This window comes from Pocillopora damicornis, chromosome 12 (genome assembly GCF_964200805.1).
Source record: "Pocillopora damicornis chromosome 12, jaPocDami1.2, whole genome shotgun sequence".
In the NCBI taxonomy this organism is placed as follows: Eukaryota; Metazoa; Cnidaria; class Anthozoa; order Scleractinia; family Pocilloporidae; genus Pocillopora; species Pocillopora damicornis.
Window position 1 is genome coordinate 18975287 of NC_142681.1, and position 26277 is coordinate 19001563.

At 38.1% G+C, this 26277-nt stretch overlaps 2 protein-coding genes across 2 annotated transcripts; both read right to left on the reverse strand.

Annotated features, from left to right (window-relative positions):
* Positions 1–2129: 2129 nt before the first annotated feature.
* LOC149036866 (uncharacterized) lies at positions 2130–10035 on the reverse strand. Its single transcript, XM_089190348.1, has 9 exons — positions 9908–10035; positions 8135–8453; positions 7791–7940; positions 6877–7020; positions 6102–6390; positions 5129–5535; positions 4150–4408; positions 3571–3656; positions 2130–3029 (listed from the first exon to the last, which is right to left on the reverse strand). Exons 2-9 carry the CDS (start codon positions 8439–8441, stop codon positions 2842–2844), a joined length of 1830 nt encoding a protein of 609 aa, XP_089046474.1. The 5' UTR covers positions 8442–8453; positions 9908–10035; the 3' UTR covers positions 2130–2841.
* Positions 10036–13271: 3236 nt separating this feature from the next.
* Positions 13272–25016, reverse strand: LOC149036867 (uncharacterized). Its single transcript, XM_089190345.1, has 9 exons — positions 24781–25016; positions 23462–23773; positions 23112–23261; positions 19885–20028; positions 17449–17734; positions 16477–16883; positions 15496–15754; positions 14917–15002; positions 13272–14162 (listed from the first exon to the last, which is right to left on the reverse strand). The coding sequence occupies exons 2-9, from the start codon at positions 23766–23768 to the stop codon at positions 13975–13977; spliced, it is 1827 nt and encodes a 608-aa protein (XP_089046471.1). The 5' UTR covers positions 23769–23773; positions 24781–25016; the 3' UTR covers positions 13272–13974.
* Between the last annotated feature and the right edge of the window lie 1261 nt (positions 25017–26277).

Consider the following 26277-nt stretch of genomic DNA (forward strand, 5'->3'; position numbering starts at 1 on the left):
ACAAACACATGAAGGGGATCTAAAAGATTTCTAGTCGAACGCTACCGGAATCAATCCTGTCTTTTTGGAGTGTCTCCCAACATTTTCCAAGCCTTCTGAGAAGACAGATAAGTGATTTCAGTTCTTCATAGCGTTTTTAGCCAACTCAAAGCGTAGCTAAAATGCAGCCATTTCATATTTGGTTGACAAAGGGCAGTTCTAGTTATCAGGCAAACAGAACAAAAAACCCATTTTTTTCCTCCTTTCTAAATTTCGGCCCAATCGGTTTTAATTAGAAAAAAAAAAAAGAGAATACTACTTGCACTCTCATTGAAAAGCCAAAAAGTTTTGCATCTACATACCTTTTAACCTCCCATAAACGCCAGCTCAGAAATCGCTAGCGATAGACCTCGGGTTTATTTCAACGGCAACCCCCTGAAAGGTGTCGAGTCTTTCTCAGTGTAGACACTGTATGTAGGTAAACTGCCTCTGCAGGTTCTATTTGTTGGGTAATTTCCTTTACTTCCAACGAGGCAAGTAACCTCCTAAATTATTTACAATGTTGATACTTGCAGAAAGTACTCGAAACCCCGAGACTATCTATTACTAAGCTAAAGCTATCAGAGAGTAATTTTGTTTTCTAAACGACCTCAGGGCTTCACTTTGTTTTTCTTCGTGAAGAAGACATCTACCTCATCAGACATCATTAATTTGTTTGGAAACTTTTATGAATTGTTTCATTTTCATTTGAAGACGAGGAGTGCCTAATTAAATTAAACGTTACTGAAGTGACCAAAATAGGCTTTCTTTTCCAGTTTATTCTTATGTTTGTCCTCTGCAGTTACCCTTCGCAACAACACCACCCTCTGCTGGTTAGATTTTCCAAATCGAAAGCAATAGCCCACTTAATTGTAGTTGATAAAATATAACCTACATATATCTGCAATTGGACGAATTGGTCTGATGTTTTGATCGAAATAGGAATATGTATTTCATTGATCTCGAACAGGTGTTCTTCCATCGCATAACAAGTATGAGCTCATAAAATATCTCGCTACAGGAGCACCTGCCCTGGTGAAGCGGGGAATCCCATTCGATCATCTTCCTTCGCACCCTAGGAGTCCAGACGTTTCAATTAGAACGATTTTATTCGCTTTATAATGTTTGTTTTCCTTCATCATATATTATATCTACTGGCGAGGAAAATTTTCCCATTGCAAAGCTACTTCAGAAAGAATAGTAAAATATGGTCATTACAATACCTAGCTCTTTTCGTCCATTTCCCCCTATGTCTTCCTTGCTGTTGCTTGTGTGTGTGTGTGTAACCTGTTTCGATTTCCTCGAAATTAAAAACATAATAGAGGAATACTTTTTATTCGTGACTCTCTTGTACCTCATTCACACCATCATAAACAGAAAACTGAAAAACTAAATTTTCCATAGGATTCAATTAATCGCGAACTTGCATTTTCAATGTGCAACAATTGAGGTCGAAACATCGGTTTAAGCAGCTTCTATGAAAAAAAATTTCGATCCTGCTTAACAAAACAGCTTTAAAACATGTTTAAGCCTTGGTGTGAATGGGCTATTGGTCTCGGTTCAATTGAATGAGCGGATAAGCGAATAAGCGAGCGAAACACCCCGAAATTAAGTGCATTGAACCGAAGCGGTTCAATGCACTTAATTTCCAACGGATTCTAGCTCAGTGGAGAATTTTTCATTCGAGTGTCGAAAGTAATCTAGAACGGTATTTTTCTATTTTTATTTGTTGTGTAACTGGTCTGGCAAAATCTCACGCCAAATTCTTCAGCAGTTACCAAGGAGTTAAACCTATAATCACGAATAGAATATGTTGTGCAAACAAGCAGCATTCAAGACGGCGTTGGCACCCAGTACTTGTACTGCGAGTGATATATTAAAAAACCTGGCACCAGTCTCTTTCGCTCCAAATGTGTCAATGATAACACGTCTTCTGATTTACTTATGTTTGTTTTGTGATTTATCTTTTGTTCGGTTTTTAAAGCACAAGGAAATTCATTCAATGGAATATCCTCGCCCTAAGAGTCATACCAACAGTTCATACTGACTCATCATGTGGTGTACCAACATTTGAAACGTGTCTCTTCTGACCATACGACAACGAGGTGGGATTTCAGAGCGAAGTAATTTTATTTGAGCATTTTCTTTGGTAAAACTCCACAAAGAACTTACCTAAAATTAGTGCGAAGCCTAAACTAGTTCCCAGTACCTCCTTCCTTGGTAGAGTTTCAATTTACGAGTTTAAATAAAATGAACTAAAAATTTTTAAAACTGCATACTATAAACCTTGTTCAAAATATCACAGAACACCCAGCATCGTATTCATTAATTCAACTTTTCGCCTCTAAAGTAAAGTTGGGACATGACTACTTTTAGCCACAGGCTGTGTGTTGTGTCAATTCTTATAATTAGATATGAAAAAAAAACGGCCTTAGAACGAGTGAAAACAAGCTAAATGTGAGATCTTGGTCGTCTTCCCTCAACCGTTTGAGTTCATTCGACTATCATTGTCTATAAAATAGCGAGAAGTCTAATTATTTCAATGTGAAGTCATTTTCAGCTCTGCTTCCAGTGCAATTTACAGTCATAGTGCTGATGTGCTTAAAAGGTGATTTAAATGCGCAAACTTATCAATTGATCACGGGCTCAAGTCCTAGCCAGTCAAAGGCCCTAAAGGCAGCAACGTGTTTCTTCTCCTTCGAAGCCTTTATTTGGGATGCCACGTGACATTTCTGTCATGACATCACAAGCACCAGCTGGGAGAGGACCGCAACTTGTGTCGCCAATAACAACTTGGATTAGCCAGGACTTGATACAGAATTTTTACTCCAGAACACGAATATCAGAAATCTTGAACTTGAACATCCCACACTTGCCAAAGGTGGATATCCCAGCATCTGAAGCGCCGCTCTCTCGTCTCAGACTGACTCCGGCTACAGGTGTATTTTGTTGATTTACCATCCAAAAGTGTTCATCAGCACACAAAGCATTCACGCCATCGAATTGATTACCTTGAAAAGAACAGGGAGACAAATCTAATGAGGTTCTACAGTGTTTAATCATGAGCATGCTTATTGTTATCATCCGCAATAGCTGAACTCAACGCAGATGTTTTTCCTGTGTATATTAACACAGTCTTACAGATCTCACCACAATGATCTATTTTTGTCCCAAACAAATTGATGTAACGGTGAGACTTTGGATCTAAGGAGACGTCGAGTGTGATGCGGACACAAGAGTCGTTAAATAATGTTACTACAAGCATTCGCCAAATGCAACCTACCCTTAAATTCATAAATTTATCAATGCCATAACTCTGCTGTATTCTTTTCCTTAAAAAGGGGAGGAGAGAGGGCTTTAAATAGTTTCATATTATATATCACACGGTGAAGTTCCATCGTCACTTTTGAACAGTTTCATAATTTAAATCTGACAATTGAAGGAAAAAACTTACTAAAGGAAATTATTTTAGGCGTATAAGACACACTTCCTTAAGTGACGTTACCAGTTAACTTTGAATCCCTTACAAGACTTTTTAGATGCCTTTATTACCATTTGGGCTAAGATATTCTTCTTTCCAAAGTTCATCCAAATCAAGGTCGAATTCCGAAACACCGGGAGTGAATATACTAGGGGCCCTGTAATGATGAAAGAATTAACCATGGATTGTTACTTATCCAAAAAGTTCCTTTGGCCGAAATAAAAAAGTCACTGCTTTGTTTAAATAACGATACAGCTTGATACAAGTTTTGATACACTTGTTTTCCTGTATTTGACGCCAAATACGTAAATTGAGTCCTCTATAGCGCGTTATTTTGGTCTTTCTCCAGATAATGTTATGATTGCTTTTTCTCAGGGCTTTAAAACCCTGAATTGAAGCGTTCGAAATAAACGAGGTTGACAGACAGAAAACCCAGTGCTTTTCCAAAACTGCTGTTCGCAAATTCATAAATGACAGAGATGTTTCCTCACACACTATAAGACACAATAATTTGGTGTTCTGATCTTTTAAGGGCTTTTGTAAGGTTTAGAATTAATGAATCCCAAAGTATCCCCACCCTCCCCTTCCCGCGAATTTCCACATGGACGATACTCACAAGAGAAATATGAGAGATGAAGTAAATATCTCACCAATCAGGAACGCTCCCAAAAATTGCAAAACATTTCTGAGTTTCCATGAACGTCTGCTTGTATTTGATTCGTTTCCAGCTTCCATCTACAGATATCAACACGCCGTCAACTGTGGCCGAATCAATTGCATTACTACAAGAGACTGGTGACTGACGCTCAACTTCGATAACTACTCCAGATCCACTTTCAAAAGATTTCGTCGCCGAAACATTATTTGTTGTTTGCACATCCACCTCACTATCCAAAACGTCACGCCACTCTAAAAAGAAAAATAAAGAAACACCCACCATAACTAAAGTATAGACCCGATAGCTCGACTTAGTGTAATAATTAAAAACACAGTTTTTGGTAGGTTTATAGCCAGCGTTTACGTGTTGACAAGGGCGAATTTAGGGGGGGGGAGGTCAGAGGGCTCCGAAACTCTCGCCTCTCCTTCAAGCCTTGTCAGACCTTCAAATCCTTTCTAATGATTAGAGATAGCAGTTTGCTTCGCTTTGCGCTTCAAATAGAGCTTGCCCTTGGGTTATTGGTAAGTCCTGGTAAACGACACAAAGTCAGGTGTCCTTAAGCACTTTCCTACTCTCCATCCGTTCCACCCACTTTTTCTAGATAAATTTAACTTTGCATTTAGTACAACAAATATATCATATTAGACATTTTGGTGTGTAGTATCGCTGAGTATTTTTACGACTTGTGCCGTATTTTGACGAGCACGGAGGGCGAGTCAAACTACAAACAATGAGTCTACTCTAATAAGATATTTATGATCCAACTGATTTATTAATTTCAAGCGCATTTCTTTAAGAGTAGGAAACGCGAGGCAGGTAGAGAAGCGTAGTGCGTGTAGCCGACCGGTTAAACAGGCTTAACCACTTGTATAATATCTCAGGATATTTGTACTCGACTCCCACGTTATTCGTACTTTACTTAATGCAGTTGGATAATAAGGCAGAGTGTCAAGTCCATTAATTAAACTTACGTCTCTCAGCAGAAGTGACCTTTACAAAATGAACGTCTCCAATCCTGGAAGAAGAACCAAATTCTGGCCATTTAAGAATGTTAGGTATGTAATTTTTCTGAACTTCGTTGTACCAATTTGTAATTTGGGCATCAGTGAGAGAGTTAGACCAGATGTTTAAGTTCGAAATCCTTCCATAGAATGGGATGTTGTTTGTAATAGTTCCTTTGTTGTTTTGATTTTGTCCGATGATTACTTGAGTCCACTGACAGCTTTGGTAATTAACTCCGTTGCTAGTTTTTTTTGAACCGAAATCTGCATTTACGATCGCTTCTATTTTAGGAGACTGGTTAGGTTGGATACGAACACAGAGGAAGACCATTTCATTCTTCGGAGAACTGGTAGCGAATACGTTGGAAATGGAGGTCCTTCAGAAAAAAAAAACGCAAGTATCTACTAAAAGGTAATCTCTTTATCCCCTATAGTATTGAATATAACTGAATTTATGTAGCCATTTTTATTTTAGTATATAGCACACAGGCCAGTAGTGCCTTTCGCGCGCGCTAATTAGCAAGTACCATTCGTCTCCAAGGAGCCAAAGAGATAAAATCGCGCGTCAACAATTTAATTTCCGATCATTTTTTGGTTTCTGTGTGGTAAATACTAAAACAGTTATTTACGTCAGTATCAGTGAGTAATTATTAACTAACATTTCAACAATCTTATCAAAGCTTACAATATTTTTTTCTCCGTTTTAAACACATACTGCTTAATTTAAACATAAGCATTTAATTTTTCTACTTTGTTACGAAAGGACGATTGAGTGTTGGTATACTTGTCTAAAAATCAGCCTTTGAAACAAAAAATGCCTAGCTAAAAGGATCGATAGGAAAAGTCTGTTCTATTTTAACGACAGAAAAAGCGCCTATATAAATTGATAACGACAAGGTGAATGATTCTTCTCTGATAATTGTGGCTCACAAAAACTCCTTACCAGTCACTTCCAAATGAAAAATGAATGTTGCCTTCTCCGTCGATTCTCAATCTCACAACGTTTTGGTTGTCACCATTCTTGTTCAAAATACTTATCACAGTCATCTTTTGGCTCTGTTGTAAATCTGGTGTGTAAATCCAGGCACAGACGGTAAAGTGGTCAATCCACTCGTTATTCATATCGTGTTTCACATAGCTCGTATTTTGAGTTTTTCTGAATATAAGCTCAAAGTCATAGTCATCTGAATTTTCAGGTTGTCCATTGCCTCTATCAAGACTTGCAACAGTTGCTACGAAATGGAAAACATGTACAACTGTTACATTAAAATTGGGAAGTTTCTGGCCACACTCTTTGCTATTTCGCTTGTTTTCAGCCATCGTTTTTTAAGATTTAATTGAGCTGAGATTTAACGACATTTTGGTAAAATAAATCGTAAATTTGTCTCTTCGTATTTCTTAGTAGGTTTTGTTTCTTCCCCCTCCTCCGCTGCCCCCTCCCAACCCCCCACACATTGCATGCATGTTATTTGTTTGGTTCATTTGGCCCCAGACCTCGCTCTTATAAGGAAACAACTGCAACGCAAGCTAATATTAACAAGAGGTTTGTGTTGGAAATTGAATATTTTAAAAACTGCTTATTTTTGACATCTTAGAGGCTTTTTCTTTTCTTTTGGTAAGGAATAAGCGGCATTCGGCCATTGCAATGGCATCATAAGGAATAACAGGTTGAGTTCGTGAGATATCTTAAGCGAAAAAATGAAGTTTACTATACTCACGGGATGCGTCCGTACTCTGCGCGATGGCTGTTGATTCTGAACAGTTTTTGCCCGTGAATTCATCCGTACAGTTGCATTTGTAGGTTTTTGTACTGGGTACTTCTACACAAGTTCCACCGTTTTTACAAGGATTAGCGTCACAATCTAATGGACGAAAAAAAATGTATTGAAAGTGGTGAAAATTTCTAAGGATGAATTTTACAGTGATTCTCATGCCCTCAGGGTTTGAGGGGGGATCTCTGAGGGGAAATAAGCTGACAGGGTTACAATGTTGAGCGTTAAGAGGCAAATGGTGTTAAGGCTCGGTCAACATTGTTGCACGCAGCGTGTTGCACAGGTTTGGTCACCCTGTAGCAACATGTTGTTACAAGGTGTAGTAACATTTTGCTCCTTTATAACATCTTACAACGCGATCCAACATTATTGCAAGATGTTGAAATGTTGCGTGCATTTGGCCGCGCCTTTAAGAGCAGGTTTTATACTTACATGTCACTTTGAAAGTAATAGTACTGGCTATCGTTATAAATGCTCCTTGTGAATTAGCGTATTTGTTGTTAAATCGTATCATGAATTACTATTAAGCATCATGGAATTTGATAAATTGATAAATTAATGTGATTCATTGTACATTTTTGTGTGTTCGTTTGTTTTCTGATCGCCATTTTCGCCATTGTTTTCTTATCGTCATCGTCCTCGTTATCAACATCATCATCTGAATTGCCACTGTGACGTCACAAACCAAACAATAAGAGTTATGGAGTATTATGGAATAGAAGAAAGGCGTCGTTACAATCAAGAGAAAGCAAAGGCTCGCTGGTGGTCCATTAATTTTCTCTTAGCCTTGAATGTATAAAATATAAAATATGAAGTAAAAACAGTAGAGTGTAATACAAGGGCAGAAGAACCTAACTCACGTTTCACTGTGTCACTACAATCAACCAACTCTGCCTGTCCCGTCAAACTGCTATCCAACCAGTGCTTGTTGCTGATGTTGTATTTGCCTTCACTCGCCTCTATTTCCTGGCAAGATATCGCTGGTAATTCAGGTACGGAACCCAAGGGAACTGAAAGATTAAGGGGTATCTTGAGAAGAAATTTCGTTGCTGTGGTTTCCTCAGCGTCGAGTTTTTGGCATAGAAAAGTCCGACCTCTTTTTCAGCGTCTTTTTTACCGATCTACGATACTGCGGTACTGATCGGGGAAAGATCAAGGCACCCAATGATTTTCAACCAGCAGCTTAATTAAGCTGATCACATACCTCTGCCGACAAAACGTCGCATATAAAACCGTGTAGGGTCAGCGCGGAAATTTAGGGGCCTCGCCTCCTTGGTGCGGTTATTCAATTCGCAGACTTTCTCCCCTACGACGTAGTTAAAACTTTGACATTTGATTTCTCTTTCGCAACGGACATCACATTGATGTGGGGCTGTTACGGATATTACTTTGAAGACGAAACCATCGAGAGCCATACCAGGAATACTGACTTCTGTCTTGCATTGAGCACCAGCCGTCACAAAGGGAGTGAAAGAAGCCAAAATATATAAAAGAAGATATGTCCACGGCATGTTATCTGTGTGCTTAAATTGAATATTTCTCTGTTAAACTCGTAGCAGGGATAAATCAGTCCGACAAGCATAAGCGAAAGCTTGCGCACGCGCCAGAAAAAGTCGCGCACAAATATGTGAAAGGTCACGCACACAAGCTCGAAAAGTCACTTATTAGAGAGCGAAGAGTCACGCAAACAAGAGCACAAAGTCGCCCACACAAGAGTGAAAAGTCATGCATGCGTGCGCCAGAAAAAGCCGTGCCAAATATGTGAAAGATCACGTACATAAGCTCAAAAAGTCACACGCACAAAAGCGAAGATTAACGCTCATAACTGCTAAGAAACACACACACAACAGCGAAAGGTAGCACGCATACGAGAGAAAGAGGCAGCTGCTCTCGTCAGTCTTACGCACGTTCTTGTTCGTTGTAAACGACATGACTGTATGAAGAGTTGCTTAATATCAATTAAACTAAATTAAAACACTGTGCGTCGTTTAAAAACGCAGTTTGTTATATGAGAATAATTGATGGCTATTGTAAAGGTTTAGCTGTCACTATTATATTTTTCAAGTTAATGCAGTCGTCAAAAACATTAATAAATTATACATAAAGAAAGACGCTATCAACCACTGTTTTATTTTTTTCAAATCGAGAACAGGACTCCACAAATATTTCAAAGGTCCCTCCACTCAGAGAAGCAAATATCAATCAAGAAGTGATTATGCCTTTTACATTTGAATACCTTTAGCATCAACCCAAACAAAGAACGAACTCTTTGTCACCCATAGATTAGAAAAGTATTGGTCACTATTGTCAGATATATCTATCCTCTCTTTCTCGGTAAAAGGAGAGGGAATCTTGTTATAGTTTTTTTGTGGTTAGCTTGAGGTGTTCGGATTAATTTTTCTTTTCAGTTTATTTTAGCAACAAACACATGAAGGGAATCTAAAAGATTTCTGGTCAAACGCTACCGGAATCAATCCTGTCTTTTTGGAGTGTTTCTTGGTCTTTTGTAACGAGATCTAGCCAAAAACAGTCAAGGAGAACAGGCTTGAATAGCAAGTTGAAACCCCTTTAGTATGTCACCTTTTACTGGAGAAAAAATACGTCTAGCCAAAAACAAGTGATTCACCCTTTTGTATAAAGGACGACGCTCATGCACATTCTAAAAATCCTGCTAAAACTAAAAGGAGATTCCTCTTGAGTTTAGATCATCAAGGAGAACAGAATTTTGAGACCTATCGTTAATCCGAAGCAATTTGAGATGAATTTTTCTCCCAACATTTTCCACGCCTTCTAAGAAGACAGATAAGTGATTTCAGTTCTTCATAGCGTTTTTAGCCAACTCGAAACGTAGCTAAAGTCCGGCCATTTTATTTTTTCCTCCTTTCAAAATTTCGGCCCCATCGGTTTTAATTTTAAAAAAAACGAGAATACTTCTTGCATTCTCATTGAAAAGCCAAAAAGTTTTTCGTCTACATACCTTTAACCTCCCGCATAAACGCCAGTTCAGAAATCGCTAGCAATAGACATCGGGTTTATTTCAGCGGCAACGGCCCTGAAAGGTGTCGAGTCTTTCTCAGTGTAGACACTGTATGTAGGTAAACTGTCTCTGCAGGTTCTATTTGTTAGGTAATTTCCTTTACTTCCAATGAGGCAAGGAACCTCCTAAATTATTTATAATGTTGATACTTGCAGAAAGTACTCGAAACCCGAGACTATCTATTACTAAGCTAAAGCTATCAGAGAATAATTTTGTTTTCTAACGACTTCAGAGCTTCACTTCGTTTTCTTGGTGAAGAAGACATCTACCTCACCAGACATCATTAATTTGTTTGGAAATTTTTGTGAATTGTTTCATTTTCATTTGAAGACGAGGAGTGCCTAATTAAATTAAACGTTATTGTAGTGACCAAAATAGGCTTTCTTTTCCACTTTATTCTTATGTTTGTCCTCTGCAGTAACCATTCGCAACAACGCCACCCTCTGCTGGCTAGATTTTCCAAAACGAAAGCAATAGCCCACTTAATTGTAGTTGATAACATATAACCTACATATATCTGCAACTGGACGAATTGGTCTGATGTTTTAATCGAAATAGAAATATGTATTTTATTGATCTCGAACAGGTGTTCTTCCATTGCATAACAAGTATGAGCTCATAAAATACCTTGCTACAGGAGCACCTGCACTGGTGAAGCGGGGAATCCCATTCGACTATCTTCCTTTGCACCCTGGGAGTCCAGAGGTTTCAATTAAAACGATTTTATTCGGTTTATAATGTTTGTTTTCCTTCATCATGTATTATATCTACTGGCGAGGAAAAGTTTCCCATTGCAAAGCTAGTTCAGGAACGATAGTAAAATATTTGTCATTACAATACCTAGCTCTTTTCGTCCATTTTCCCCTATGTGTTCTTTGCTGTTGCTTGTGTGTGTGTGTGTGTAACCTGTTTCGATTTCCTCGAAATTAAAAACATAATAAAGGAATATTTTTTATTCGTGACTAAACAGAAACTGAAAAACTAAATTTTCCATAGGATTCAAGTAATCGCGAACTTGCATTTTCAATGTGCAAAAATTGAGGTCGACAAACATCGGTTTAAGCAGCTTCTATGAAAAAAAACTTTCGATCCTGCTTAACAAAACAGCTTTAAAACATATTTAAGCCTTGGTGTGAATGGGGTATTGGTCTTGGTTCAATTGAATAAGCGGATAAGCGAATAAGCGAGCGAAACAACACCCCGAAAGCGGTTCAACGCACTTAATTTCCAACGGATTCTAGCTCAGTGGAGAATTTTTCATTCCAGTGTCGAGAGTAATCTGGAACGGTATTTTTCTATTTTGATTTGCTGTGTAACTGGTCTGACAAAATCTCACGCCAAATTCTTGAGCAGTTTCCAAGGAATTAAACCTATAATCACGAATAGAATATTTGTGCAAACAAGCAGCATTCAAGACGGCGTTGGCACCCAGTACTAGTACTTCTAGTGATATATTAAAAAACCTGGCGCCAGTCTCTTTCGCTCCAAATGTGTCAATGATGACACGTCTTCTGATTTACTTATGTTTGTTTTGTGATTTATCTTTTGTTCGGTTTTTAAAGCACAAGGAAATTCATTCAATGGAATATCCTTCGCCCTAAGAGTCATACCAACAGTTCATACTGCGTCGTTAAAAACACAGTTTCGTCATATGAGAATAATTGATGGCTATTGTAAAGGTTTAGCTGTCACTATTATATTTTTCAAGTTAATGCAGTCGTCAAAAACATTAATAAATTATACATAAAATTTATGACGAGATCTAGCCAAAATAATCGAGGAGAACAGGCTTGAATAGCAAGTTGAAACCCCTCTAGTCTATGTCACCTTTTAATGAAGTAAAAATAAGTCTGGCCAAAAACAAGTGATTCACCCTTTTGTATAAAGGACGACGCTCACGCACATTCTAAAAATCCTGCTAAACTAAGGGAGATTCATCTTAGGTTTAGATCATCAAGTACAACAGAATTATGAGACTTATCGTTAATCCGAAGCAATTTGAGATGAATTTTTCTGCCAACATTTTCCAAGCCTTCTAAGAAGACAGATAAGTGATTTCAGTTCTTCATAGCGTTTTTAGCCAACTCAAAGCGTAGCTAAAATGCAGCCATTTCATATTTGGTTGACAAAGGGCAGTTCTAGTAATCAGGCAAACAGAACAAAAAACCCATTTTTTTCCTCCTTTCTAAATTTCGGCCAATCGGTTTTAATTAAAAAAAAAAAAAAAGCGAAAACACTACTCGCATTCTCATTGAAAAGCCAGAAAGTTTTGCATCTACATAAAATACCTCGCTACAGGAGCACCTGCACTGGTGAAGCGGGGAATCTTATTCGATCATCTTCCTTTGCACCCAAGGAGTTCAGAGGTTTCAATTAAAACAATTTTATTCGCTCTATAATGTTTGTTTTCCTTCATCATATATTATATCTACTGGCGAGGAAAAGTTTCCCATTGCAAAGCTAGTTCAGGAAGAATAGTAAAATATTTGTCATTACAATACCTAGCTCTTTCCGTCCATTTTCCCCTATGTGTTCTTTGCTGTTGCTTGTGTGTGTGTGTGTAACCTGTTTCGATTTCCTCGAAATTAAAAACATAAAAAAGGAATATTTGTTATTCGTGACTAAACGGATAACTGAAAAACTAAATTGTCCATAGGATTCAAGTAATCGCGAACTTGCATTTTCAATGTGCAAAAATTGAGGTCGACAAACATCGGTTTAAGCAACTTCTATGAAAAAAAATTTCGATCCTGCATAACAAAAAACCTTTAAAACATGTTTAAGCCTTGCTGTGAATGGGGTATTGGTCTCGATTCAATTGAATAAGCGGATAAGCGAATAAGCGAGCGAAACAACTCCCCGAAAGCGGTTCAATGCACTTAATTTCCAACGGATTCTAGCTCAGTGGAGAATTTTTCATTCCAGTGTCGAGAGTAATCTGGAACGGTATTTTTCTATTTTGATTTGCTGTGTAACTGGTCTGAAAAAATCTCACGCCACATTCTAAAGCAGTTACCAAGGAATTAAACCTATAATCACGAATAGAATATGTTGTGCAAACAAGCAGCATTCAAGACGGCGTTGGCACCCAGTACTTGTACTTCTAGTGATATATTAAAAAACCTGGCACCAGTCTCTTTCGCTCCATCTCTTTATCTTTTGTTCGGTTTTTAAAGCACTAGGAAATTCATTCAATGGAATATCCTTCGCCCTAAGAGTCATACTAACCGTTCATACTGACTCACCATGTGGTGTACCAACATTTGAAACGTGTCTCTTCTGACCATACGACAACGAGGTGGGATTTCAGTGCGAAGAAATTTTATTTGAGCATTTTCTTTGGTAAAACTCCACAAAGAACTTACCTAAAATTAGTGCGAAGGCTAAACTAGTTCCCAGTACCTCCTTCCTTGGTAGAATTTCAATTTACGAGTTTAAATAAAATGAACTAAAAATTTTTAAAACTGCATACTATAAACCTTGTTCAAAATATTACAGAACACCCAGTATCGTATTCATTAATTCCCCTTTTCGCCTCTAAAGTAAAGTTGGGACATGACTACTTTTAGCCACAGGCTGTTTGTTGTGTCAATTCTTATAATAGATATGAAAAAAACGACCTTAGAACGAGTGAAAACAAGCCTAATGTAAGATCTTGATCGTCTTCCCTCAACAGTTTGTGTTCATTCGACTATCATTGTCTATAAAATAGTCTAATTATTTCAATGTGAAGTCATTTTCAGCTCTGCTTCCAGTGCAATTTACAGTCATAGTGCTGATGTGCTTAAAAGGTGATTTAAATGCACAAACTTATCAATTGATCACGGGCTCAAGTCCTAGCCAGTCAAAGGCCCTAAAGGGCAGTAACGTGTTTCTTCTCCTTCGAAGCCTTTATTTGGGATGCCACGTGACATTTCTGTCATGACATCACAAGCACCAGCTGGGAGAGGACCGCAACTTGTGTCGCCAATAACAACTTGGATTAGCCAGGACTTGATACAGAATTTTTACTCCAGAACACGAATATCAGAAATCTTGAACTTGAACATCCCACACTTGCCAAAGGTGGATATCCCAGCATTCGACGCGCCGCTCTCCCGTCTCAGACTGACTCCGGCTACAGGTGTATTTTGTTGATTTACCATCCAGAAGTGTTCATCACCACACAAAGCATTCACGCCATCGAAATGATTACCTTGAAAAGAACAGGGAGACAAATCTAATGTAGTACTACAGTGTTTAATCATGAGCATGCTTATTGTTATCATCAATAGCTGAACTCAACGCAGATGTTTTTCCTGTGTATATTAGCACAGTCTTACAGATCAAACCACACTGATCTATTTTTGTCCCAAACAAATCGATGTAACGGTGAGACTTTGGATCCAAGGAGATGCCAAGTGTGGTGCGGACACAAGAGTCGTTAAATAATGTTACTACAAATGAAGCATTCGCCAAATGCAACCTATACCCTTAAATTCATAAATTTATCAGCGCCATAACTCTGCTGTATTCCTTTCCTTAACGAGGAAAGGAGAGAGGGCTTTAAATAGTTTCATATTTTCTCGCTGCAAGCTTTTTTTATGGAGACCCCCAAAAATTGCGTATAGACTTTTGATAACCATTAATAGCATATATACTGTTAGTAACCATATACTTTAAAATTTAACCCTATAGCATCCATGATATAATCTGTCTTCTAGTTTTGTTGAAGAGACGTGCGGGAAAAAAAAATGCGAGCTTCGCTTTTAGGCTTGCCTAAATCTATATATTATATCACATGGTGAAGTTCCATCGTCACTTTTGAACACTTTCGTAATTTAAATCTGACAATTGAAGGAAGAAACTTACTAAAGAAAATTATTTTAGGCCCATGAGGCACACTTCCTTAAGTGACGTTACCAGTTAACTTTGAATCCCTTACAAGACTTTTTAGATACGTTTATTACCATTTGGGCCAAGATATTCTTCTTTCCAAAGTTCATCCAAATCAAGGTCGAATTCCGAAACACCGGGAGTGAATATACTAGGGGCCCTGTAATGATGAAAGAATTAACCATGGATTGTTACTTATCCAAAAAGTTCCTTTGGCCGAAATAAAAAAGTCACTGCTTTGTTTAAATAACGATACAGCTTGATACAAGTTTTGATACACTTGTTTTCCTGTATTTGACGCCAAATACGTAAATTGAGTCCTCTATAGCGCGTTATTTTTGTCTTTCTCCAGATAATGTTATGATTGCTTTTTCTCAGGGCTATAAAACCCTGAATTGAAGCGTTCGAAATAAACGAGGTTGACAGACAGAAAACCCAGTGCTTTTCCAAAACTGCTGTTCGCAAATTCATAAATGACAGAGATGTTTTCTCACACACTATAAGACACAATAATTTGGTGCTCTGACCTTTTAAGGGCTTTTGTAAGGTTTAGAATTAATGAATCCCAAAGTATCCCCACCCTCCCCTTCCCGCGAATTTCCAGATGGACCATACTTACAAGAGAAATATGAGAGATGAAGTAAATATCTCACCGTTTACGAACGCTCCCAAAAATTGCAAAACATTTCTGAGTTTCCATGAACGTCTGCTTGTATTTGATTCTTTTCCAGCTTCCAGATACAGATATCAACACGCCGTCAACTGTGGCCGAATCAGTTGCATTACTACAAGAGACTGGTGACTGACGCTCAACTTCGATAACTACTCCAGATCCACTTTCAAAAGATTTCGTCGCCGAAACATTATTTGTTGTTTGTACATCCACCTCACTATCCAAAACGTCACGCCACTCTAAACAGAAAAATAAAGAATCACCCAACATAACTAAAGTATAGACCCGATAGCTCGACTTAGTGTAATAATTAAAAATACAGTTTTTGGTAGGTTTATAGCCAGCGTTTACGTGTTGACAAGGGCGAATTTAGGGGGGGGGAGGTCAGAGGGCTCCGAAACTCTCGCCTCTCCTTCAAGCCTTGTCAGACCTTCAAATCCTTTCTAATGATTAGAGATGAGCAGTTTGCTTCGCTTTGCGCTTCAAATAGAGCTTGCCCTAGGGTTATTGGTAAGTCCTGGTAAACGACACAAAGTCAGGTGTCCTTAAGCACTTTCCTACTCTCCATCCCTTCCCACCCACTTTTTCGAGATAAATTTAACTTTGCATTTAGTACAACAGATATATCATATTAGACATTTTGGTGTGTAGTATCGCTGAGTATTTTTATGACTTGTGCCGTATTTTGACGAGCACGGAGGGCGAGTCAAACTACAAACAATGAGTCTACTCTAATAAGATATTTATGATCCAACTGCTTTAATAATTTCAAGCGCATTTCTTTAAGAGTAGGAAAAGCGAGGCAGGTAGAGAAGCGTAGTTCGCGTAGCCGACCGGTTAAACAGGCTTAACCTCTTGTACAATATCTCAGGATATTTGTACTCGACTCCCACGTTATTCGTACTTTACTTAATGCAGTTGGATAATAAGGCAGAGTGTCAAGTCCATTAATTAAACTTACGTCTCTCAGCAGAAGTGACCTTTACAAAATGAACGTCTCCAATCCTGGAAGAAGAACCAAGTTCTGGCCATTTAAGAATGTTAGGTATGTAATTTTTCTGAACTTCGTTATACCAATTTGTAATTTGGGCATCAGTGAGAGAGTTTAACCAGATGTTTAAGTTCGAAATCCTTCCATAGAATGGAATGTTGTTTGTAATAGTTCCTTCGTTGTTTTGATTTTGTCCGATGATTACTTGAGTCCACTGACAGCTTTTGTAATTAACTCCGTTGCTAGTTTTTTTTGAACCGAAATCTGCATTTACGATCGCTTCTATTTTAGGTGACAGTTTAGGTTGGATACGAACACAGAGGAAGACCATTTCATTCTTCGGAGAACTGGTAGCGAATACGTTGGAAATGGAGGTCCTTCAGAAAAAAAAACGCAAGTATCTACTAAAAGGTAATCTCTTTATCCCTTATAGAATTGAATATAACTGAATTTATGTAGCCATTTTTATTTTAGTATATAGCACACAGGCCAGTAGTGCCTTTCGCGCGCGCTAATTAGCAAGTACCATTCGTCTCCAAGGAGCCAAAGAGATAAAATCGCGCGTCAACAATTTAATTTCCGATCATTTTTTGGTTTCTGTGTGGTAAATACTAAAACAGTTATTTACGTCAGTATCAGTGAGTAATTATTAACTAACATTTCAACAATCTTATCAAAGCTTACAATATTTTTTTCTCCGTTTTAAACACATACTGCTTAATTTAAACATAAGCATTTAATTTTTCTACTTTGTTACGAAAGGACGATTGAGTGTTGGTATACTTGTCTAAAAATCAGCCTTTGAAACAAAAAATGCCTAGCTAAAAGGATCGATAGGAAAAGTCTGTTCTATTTTAACGACAGAAAAAGCGCCTATATAAATTGATAACGACAAGGTGAATGATTCTTCTCTGATAATTGTGGCTCACAAAAACTCCTTACCAGTCACTTCCAAATGAAAAATGAATGTTGCCTTCTCCGTCGATTCTCAATCTCACAACGTTTTGGTTGTCACCATGGTTCAAAATACTTATCACAGTCATCTTTTGGCTCTGTTGTAAATCTGGTGTGTGTATCCAGGCACAGACGGTAAAGTGGTCAACCCACTCGTTATTCATATCGTGTTTCACATAGCTCGTATTTTGAGTTTTTCTGAATATAAGCTCAAAGTCATAGTCATCTGAATTTTCAGGTTGTCCATTGCCTCTATCAAGACTTGCAACAGTTGCTACGAAATGGAAAACATGTACAACTGTTACATTAAAATTGGGAAGTTTCTGGCCACACTCTTTGCTATTTCGCTTGTTTTCAGCCATCGTTTTTTAAGATTTAATTGAGCTGAGATTTAACGACATTTTGGTAAAATAAATCGTAAATTTGTCTCTTCGTATTTCTTAGTAGGTTTTGTTTCTTCCCCCTCCTCCGCTGCCCCCTCCCCACCCCCCACACATTGCATGCATGTTATTTGTTTGGTTCATTTGGCCCCAGACCTCGCTCTTATAAGGAAACAACTGCAACGCAAGCTAATATTAACAAGAGGTTTGTGTTGGAAATTGAATATTTTAAAAACTGCTTATTTTTGACATCTTAGAGGCTTTTTCTTTTCTTTTGGTAAGGAATAAGCGGCATTCGGCCATTGCAATGGCATCATAAGGAATAACAGGTTGAGTTCGTGGGATATCTTAAGCGAAAAAATGAAGTTTACTATATAATACAATACAATACAATATACAATACAATATTTATTTGCCATATACGACATTTACACATGGAAAAAAAAAAAATGAAGAAAATTGATGACAGAAAATAAATGGCGAGAAAACCTGAAAGAAACCACGAGGCTTATAACAAGTCAGGTTTTCTCACTTAAAATAACTAATCTTATATTAGAATTACAATATGGACTTATGGTAATTAACTTTGACCGCGCACACGTACACACACACACACACACACGCACACACATATTAGTAAGTTAGTTAAGAATTACTGCCTTACAGAAGCTAATACTTAGAGAGAAGAAATTCCTTAAGCTTTCTTTTAAAAGAAGCGGAGGAGGGAGAACTAGTTATGTCAGAATTTAACGAATTATAAAAGTTTGGACCTTGAAAGTAAATTGAAAACTTCCTGGTGTTCGTTCTGCACAGTGGCAAACGGAAGGACTGAGCATTCCTAGTATTATAATTGTGGATTTGACTATTCAGTAAAAAAAAGTTATTGAATTTGGAAGGGAGTGTAGAGTTCTCGAATGAAAACATAAAAGTACCTAATTGAAACGAATGGATATCATGAAATTTTAAGAGTTTAAGTTCCTTTAAAATAGGGCCAGTATGGGCAATGTATGTAGAATTGCTTACTATTCTTAACGCACGTTTCTGTAAGGTTACAATTCTTTGAAGGTTTGACTTATAGGTACCAGCCCAAGCTAAATTGCAATAATACAAATATGGAAGGATCATAGAATTGTATAAAGTACGAAGGGAGTGAGTAGAGAGAAAAAACCTAGATTTATGAATAATACCTATAGATTTGGATAATTTATTTGCTGTTAAGGATATATGCGATTTCCAGGTCAAATTGTCATCTAATAAAACACCCAAAAACATGGTCTCAGAAACACGAAGAATAGGCTGCTCATTTATGAAAACTTGAAATTCAAAGGATTGCTTCTTTTGCCAAGGCTTGAATACCATAAAATTAGTCTTGGCTAAATTCAAGGAGAGCCGGTTTGCTGCAAACCAGGTTGACAATTTGTTTAATTCTCTATTTAATGTGTTAATTAGGTAAACAGGGTCATTATGGGAGATAAATAAGTTTGTATCATCAGCAAACAAGATTGCATCAAGCAGGGAAGCATTGTTCAAATCATTAACATACAGGATAAAAAATAAGGGACCAAGAATAGAACCTTGAGGCACCCCACAGGGAATCCCCTGTGGGGCAGATCTAACGTTATTAAATTCGACAAATTGTGTCCTCTCAGAAAGATAACTTTTGACCCATTCTAGTGCCAGACCACGGATCCCATAATGATTGAGTTTTTCAAAAAGAATGTCGTGATTTACCGTATCGAATGCTTTCGAAAGATCTAGGAATACTCCAATGGCATGTTCTTTTCTATCAAATGCAGAAGAAATTTTGTCACACAAATCGATAAGCGCAAGGCTAGGAGAGCGATTTTTTCTAAAGCCATATTGATTATCACATAAGACATCGGAGTCATTGAGATAATTCATAATACGGTTGTAAATTATTCGTTCCAAAAACTTTGAAAAGCACGGTAGAACAGAAATAGGTCTGTAGTTGCTGAAGAGAGCTTTGTCACCTGATTTAAAAATAGGTATGACACGAGCAATTTTCAAATCATACTATACTCACGGGATGCGTCCGTACTCTGCGCGATGGCTGTTGATTCTGAACAGTTTTTGCCTGTGAATTCATCCGTACAGTTGCATTTGTAGGTTTTTGTACTGGGTACTTCTACACAAGTTCCACCGTTTTTACAAGGATTAGCGTCACAATCTAATGGACGAAAAAAAATGTATTGAAAGTGGTGAAAATTTCTAAGGATGAATTTTACAGTGAATCGATGTAAAGCAAGATGTAACTTGATAATTAATGCCATTGATGTCTTTTTCTTTTTCGTCATCGTCAGTGATCGTCATCTGTCCTGGCCGCATCCCCTCTTTTGAGAGGGAAAAATCGTGGGAGTTATAAACTCTTTACACCCTATCATTAGTATGCATTTCCTCTATACAATAGACAAGAGAGAATTAATTGAATGATCAAGAACTTTTCAAGTTGTCGATCAGTTGCTTTATTTTCATGCCCTCAGAGTTTGAGGGGGGATCTCTGAGGTGAAATAAGCTGCCAGGGTTACAATGTTGAGCGTTAAGAGGCAAATTGTGTTAAGGCTCGGTCGACATTGTTGCACGCAGCGTGTTGCACACGTTTGGTATAAAGTCTTTATTCCATCATAAGATAAAACTACATATCTTATGTTACAATGAATTGAAAAAACTACAGAAATCTACATACATATTATGAATTAAAAAGTATATCATTACAATAAATGGAGCTTAAATATCAACCTATTTACAAATGTGTTCATAAAGCGCTGTGTATTAATTTTCGGGCGCGCGCAGCCTTTTTTCCTGAGATTGTGTAGATATGTCTTTTGGACAGGAATGATATCTTTCAGGGGGTGGCAATCCGTTGATTTTAGTTTCTTCAAAATGTTTCTGTCTTGTTTGTTTAAAAGGTTCTTGATAAAAACTGGAAATGAGATAAAACCGCGTTTATGACATCGGTCTAAAAAATTTTGTACAACCGTAAGATCGGACTCAGATGCCCCATAGACTGAAAGTGAATAGCTAAAATTAGCCAAAACAATCGATATAAAAAGATGATCAATCTCTGCCTGAGAGTAATGTTCCTTTCTCAATGTTCGTAGGACGTGTAAACACTTGTTTGCTTTGACAAGCTTAGTTCTTACATGCTCATCAAATTTTCCATCACTCTGTAAAGTTACTCCTAGTAAAACGAAGCTATTACATTGGGGAATATTATTAATTGGAGAGTAGAGTACATTATGATTTTTCTTTCTAACAACCAGCTCTTTACATTTGCAAGGGTTGCAGACCATTCTATTGTCTTTACACCATGTTAAGAACTGTCCTACTAAGTCGGCAGACGGGTCACTATTCCTAGTGATAGGCGAAAGAATAGTGGAATCATCGGCATATTTAAAAAGCACAGGGCAACCATTAAAAAAAATCTCCAAATCGTTCAAAAATATATTAAAAAGATACGGTCCGCTTACACTACCTTGTGTGGTTCCTCTATTGACAAGTTTCCACTGTCCTAAAAAATTATAACTAACAACACGTTGTTGTCTTGCATAGAGGAAACTATGATACCAATTGATAATGTACGGATTTAGAGGTAGCTGTTTCAGTTTGGCACACAAAATAGCATGGTTCACAAAATCGAAAGCCTTACTGAAGTCCATGGTAAAAATTCGCACTGCGCTATAGTCACTACTATCTAAATACTTGTATGTCTGGTGCTGGATAGCGAGCAAGGCATTTGTGCAACTACCCGCCTGTCTATATGCAAATTGGGTGTGGCTCAGGTTGCTCTCAATGACTGACTGTGCTTGTGTACGATACACGACCTTCTCAAACAACCGGGCAATAACGGGAGTAACATTAATACCACGGTAGTCTGAGTCCTCTATAGGCATGTTCACTTTGGGGAGAGGATTAACATTTGCCCTTTTCCAGGAGTCTGGCCATGTATGAGTAGACAGCGACAGATTCCAAACGTGAGTGACGATTGGTGTGAGTAGCTCAGCACAGTCTTTCCAGATCCAGTACGGGAGGTCGTCTGGTCCCGTTGCGGTTTTCTTTACATGAACTAAGGTATTCCAGACACACCGCTCAGATATTATCGGGGGCTTTACACTGTCCGGGATATCCATATCACTAGGTCTAACGTAAGTGTCATCATAGCACAGGTTGGCGAAGTAGTCGTTCAGACGAACTAGAGAGTTCTTGTCCAAATTTATCAACGATGACCTGCGACGCTGCGATAGGGCGTCCACGCCCTTCCACCACTCACCGCTACCAATGGCAGCCAGTTTTCTTCTGTTCTCGGTTATCAGCTCAGAAATGCGCTTATTAAATAAAGACAGGCGTTCCTTATTGTTTAAAGATATATGGGACTTAGTCCTCAGCATACACTTGACTAATGGGAACATCCAAACTGGGTCACGCGATGACATGCGTACAGATTTTTGCGGCATAAACTTATTCATCACTGCACGAATCTTTACCTCAAGCACCTCGACCGCCTTGTTTATGTCCACCTCATTGAGGACGTCACTCCAGTCCAGCGCAGTGAGTGCCATATAAAATGACTGTTTCCGATGTTCCCTACAGTCCCGCACAAGAACTTTGCGGCGCATAGGTTTAAGCTTTAATCCCGCCGGTAAAACAAAGCCTTCATGGTCTGTCTTAATAAGCATATGTATGGAATATGCTTGACCGAACAGATCCGCTCGGTTGGTCATACAGTTATCCAAGCACGCGTTACCCCGCGTGGGAAAATCAACCACGAAATCCCAGCCAGACAAAGCCTTAAATTCTTGCATATCCAAACGATTTACATCGCCACCACAGACAATAGCCGCTTCTGGGTGTTTGTTCAACACAACACAGGGTGGTCACCCTGTAGCAACATGATGTTACAAGGTGTAGCAACATTTTGCTCCTTTATAACATCTTACAACGCGATCCAACATTATTGCAAGATGTTGAAATGTTGCGTGCATTTGGCCGCGCCTTTAAGAGCAGGTTTTATACTTACATGTCACGGTCTGCGAACATCTCATGCCACAGGAGTTTTCAGCTCACTGACATTTGAAAGTAATATTACTGGCTATCGTTATAAATGCTCCTTGTGAATTGGCGTATTTGTTGTTAAATCGTATCATGAATTACTATTAAGCATCATAGAATTTGATAAATTGATAAATTAATTGATTAAAATATGAAGTAAATACAGTAGAGTGTAATACAAGGGCAGAAGAACCTAAAACTCACCTTTCACTGTGTCACTACAATCAACCAACTCTGCCTGTCCCGTCAAACTGCTATCCAGCCAGTACTTGTTGCTGATGTTGTATTTGCCTTCACTCGCCTCTATTTCATGGCAGGATATCGCTGGTAATTCAGCAATGGAACCCAAGGGAACTGAAAAATTAAGGGGTATCTTTGAGAAGAAATTTCGTTTCTGTAGTTCGCTCCATGTCATCTCGCCGCCCAAAAAAGTCTGAACATTTTTGTGATTACATCTTTATCATTATCATAAGAAGGGCGTTGGTACTGGTGGGTGATTCATCAAGACACCGAAGTAAACTAACTGTCAGAAATCATTAAAACTGATCACATACCTCTGTCTACGGAACATCGCTTATAAAATCGTTCAGGGTCAGGACGGAAATTCAGGGGCCTCGCCTCCTTGGTACGGTTATTTAATTCGCAAATCCTCTCCCCTACAACGTAGTTATAGCTTTGACATGTGATTTCTCTTTGGCAATGGACTTCACACTCATGTGGGGCTGTTGCTGACATTATTTTGAAGATAAAACCATCAAGAGCCATACCAGGAATACTGATTTCTGTCCGGCATTGAGCACCAGCCATAGTGAGTGCGGTAAAAGATGCCAAAAGATGTAAAATACAATATGTCCAAGTCATGTTACCTGTGTTTTGAAATTAAACGTATCTTAGTTGAGCTCATAGTGGGAATAAATTAGTTGCAAAACCAGAGGAAATTATCGTGCTCGCGAGCAAAAACCTAAGCACGCACCAGTGAAAAGTCACGCGTATACGATCAAACAGTCATGCGTACCCGAGCAGAAAGTCACGCGCACTCGAGCGAAAGATACCGCCCACACGAGCAGAAGGTCTCGCGCAAACGAGCGAAAGTCATGCGTTCACGAGAGAGAAAGAGATTAAAAGGACAGCTGTTCTTTCGCACCGTCAGATATTCATCAAGAATATTCGGTAATAAATTATACATCAAGAGAAAGATGCTTCCAACTTCTGGTTTCTTTTCAATCAAGAATAATGCTGCGAGAGTATTTATCAATTCCATCCGATCAAACAAGTAAATATAAACCAAGAAGTAGAGTACTTGCTTTCATTGACGCGTTTTAAGTTTCGATATGACTAGCATTAGCCTTATGTTGACCTGTATACAATCGATAGATTTCAAGTAAATTGGTCACCATTGTCTGATAAATTCTCCTTCTCTTTTTCGACGAAAGTGGAAGGAAAATAATTGAAATTTGTGTCAGATCAGTTCGCGGGTCAATTCTGGGCGGGAAAAAAGACGAATTTGGAAAGAGGTGCCCGTTTATTTAGCACTCAACAAACTGATAAAGAACGAAAAGATCTCGAGTAATATGCTACGTTTATGTATGGGAGTGTTGTTTTGGTCTTTCATGACGAATAAAATATCAAAAGAGAATGGACTCGGATAGCAACCGAAGTTGAAAATCTTTTTACATGACAGTAAAAAAATAATATTTCTGGCCAAAAACATTGATCGACCTTTATATTTAGGACAACGGCCACATTCCAAAAATCCTATAGAAAAAAAGGAAATGTTTCCTAAGTCTAAATTATCAAACATAACAGAATTGTGATTCTTGTCGCTAATCCTTAGCAAATTTGTGGTGAAATTATAACCCAAAATGTTCCTCACCTTCCAAGATGTCAGAGAACTGTATTCAGTCCTTCATAGCTTATTTAGCCAATTCTACGTGTAGCTTCAATCTAAGGGTCTTTCGTTGTATCTTTAGCCGACTGATTGCAGTTATAGCTTCCTAGAAAACAGATGGAAAAACAAATTGTTTTTTCTCTTGTTTAGATTTCACCCTAGTCGGCTTTTGTTATTTATTTCCTTATTTTAAACCACTAGAATATTAACTGCATTCTCATTTCTTTGAATAGCCGGAAAGTTTTTCATCTCTACACCATCTATCTCCTGCATAAATAGCAGTCTAGAAATTACTAACAATAGAAGGCAGGTGTTTAAAAGTAAACACTAATGTTAGATGAACATTCCCTACAGGTTTTGCTAGGAAATTAGAAGTATATTTATGAGGTAATTTCCTGTGTAACCAATGAGGCGAAGCTGCTCCTAAAGTATTCATGTTGTTGAGACTTACAGAAAGCACTCGAAACCCTCGTATAACCCCAAAAGCTATCAGAGAGTACTTCTGTTTTCTAAACAACTTTCACTCCGCAGAATAACATTTTCAACATCCCACCTCGTTGATTGTTTTAAAATTTCCGAGAATCTTTTTAATTACATTTGAAGACAGGGAGTGCCTAATGAAATTAAAACTTGCTGTAGCGAACAAAAAGCTCTATCTTTCAAATTATTACGTATGTTGTCCTTTACAGTTACCCTTAACTGCAGCGGCTCTATTTGTAGGCCATAGATTTCCCAAATCGAAAGCAATATCTTACTACATAGTATTCAGTAAAATATCACCTTTATTTATCTTAAACTGAAAGAATAACTCTGATGTTTTAATCGAATTAGTTATATATTTCATTGTTCCCTTAATGCCGAACAGGTGTTCTTACATTGCATGACAAGGACGACCTGATAACATACCTCGCTACAAGAGCACTAAGACCAGTGAAGCACCCTAAAGGTCCCCAGAGGTTTCAATTAAAACGCTTTTTTTCGCTTTATTGTGTTTATTTTCCCTTGTCATCAAAGAATTCTACCGGCGGGGGAAATTTCCTATTGCAAAGCCAGCTCAAGAAGAACAATAAAATATCAATTAAGACCTCTTTTCGTCCATTCTTTTCCATATATGTTCTTCGCTGTTCCTTGTGCGTGTGGTAGCCACTGAAGAAACTCGAGTAAACAAAACTAAAAGTTGCGTATAAACTGTTTCGTTTTCCTCGGAAAACATAAAAAAGGGATATTTTCTAATCCGTGACTTTCTCGGTCTCATTTCAACCGAATAATCGAATAAGCGAGCGAAAAAACACCCCGAAAGCGGCTCAATGCGCTTAATTTCAAGCGGATTCTAGCTCAGTGGAGAAATTTTCATTTGAATGTCGAGAGTAATCTGGAATGGTAATTTTCTATTTTCATTTGCTATGTCGCTGATCTGGCAGAATCTAACTAAATTAATTACAGTTGATAACATATAACCTCTATATATCTGCAACTGTACGA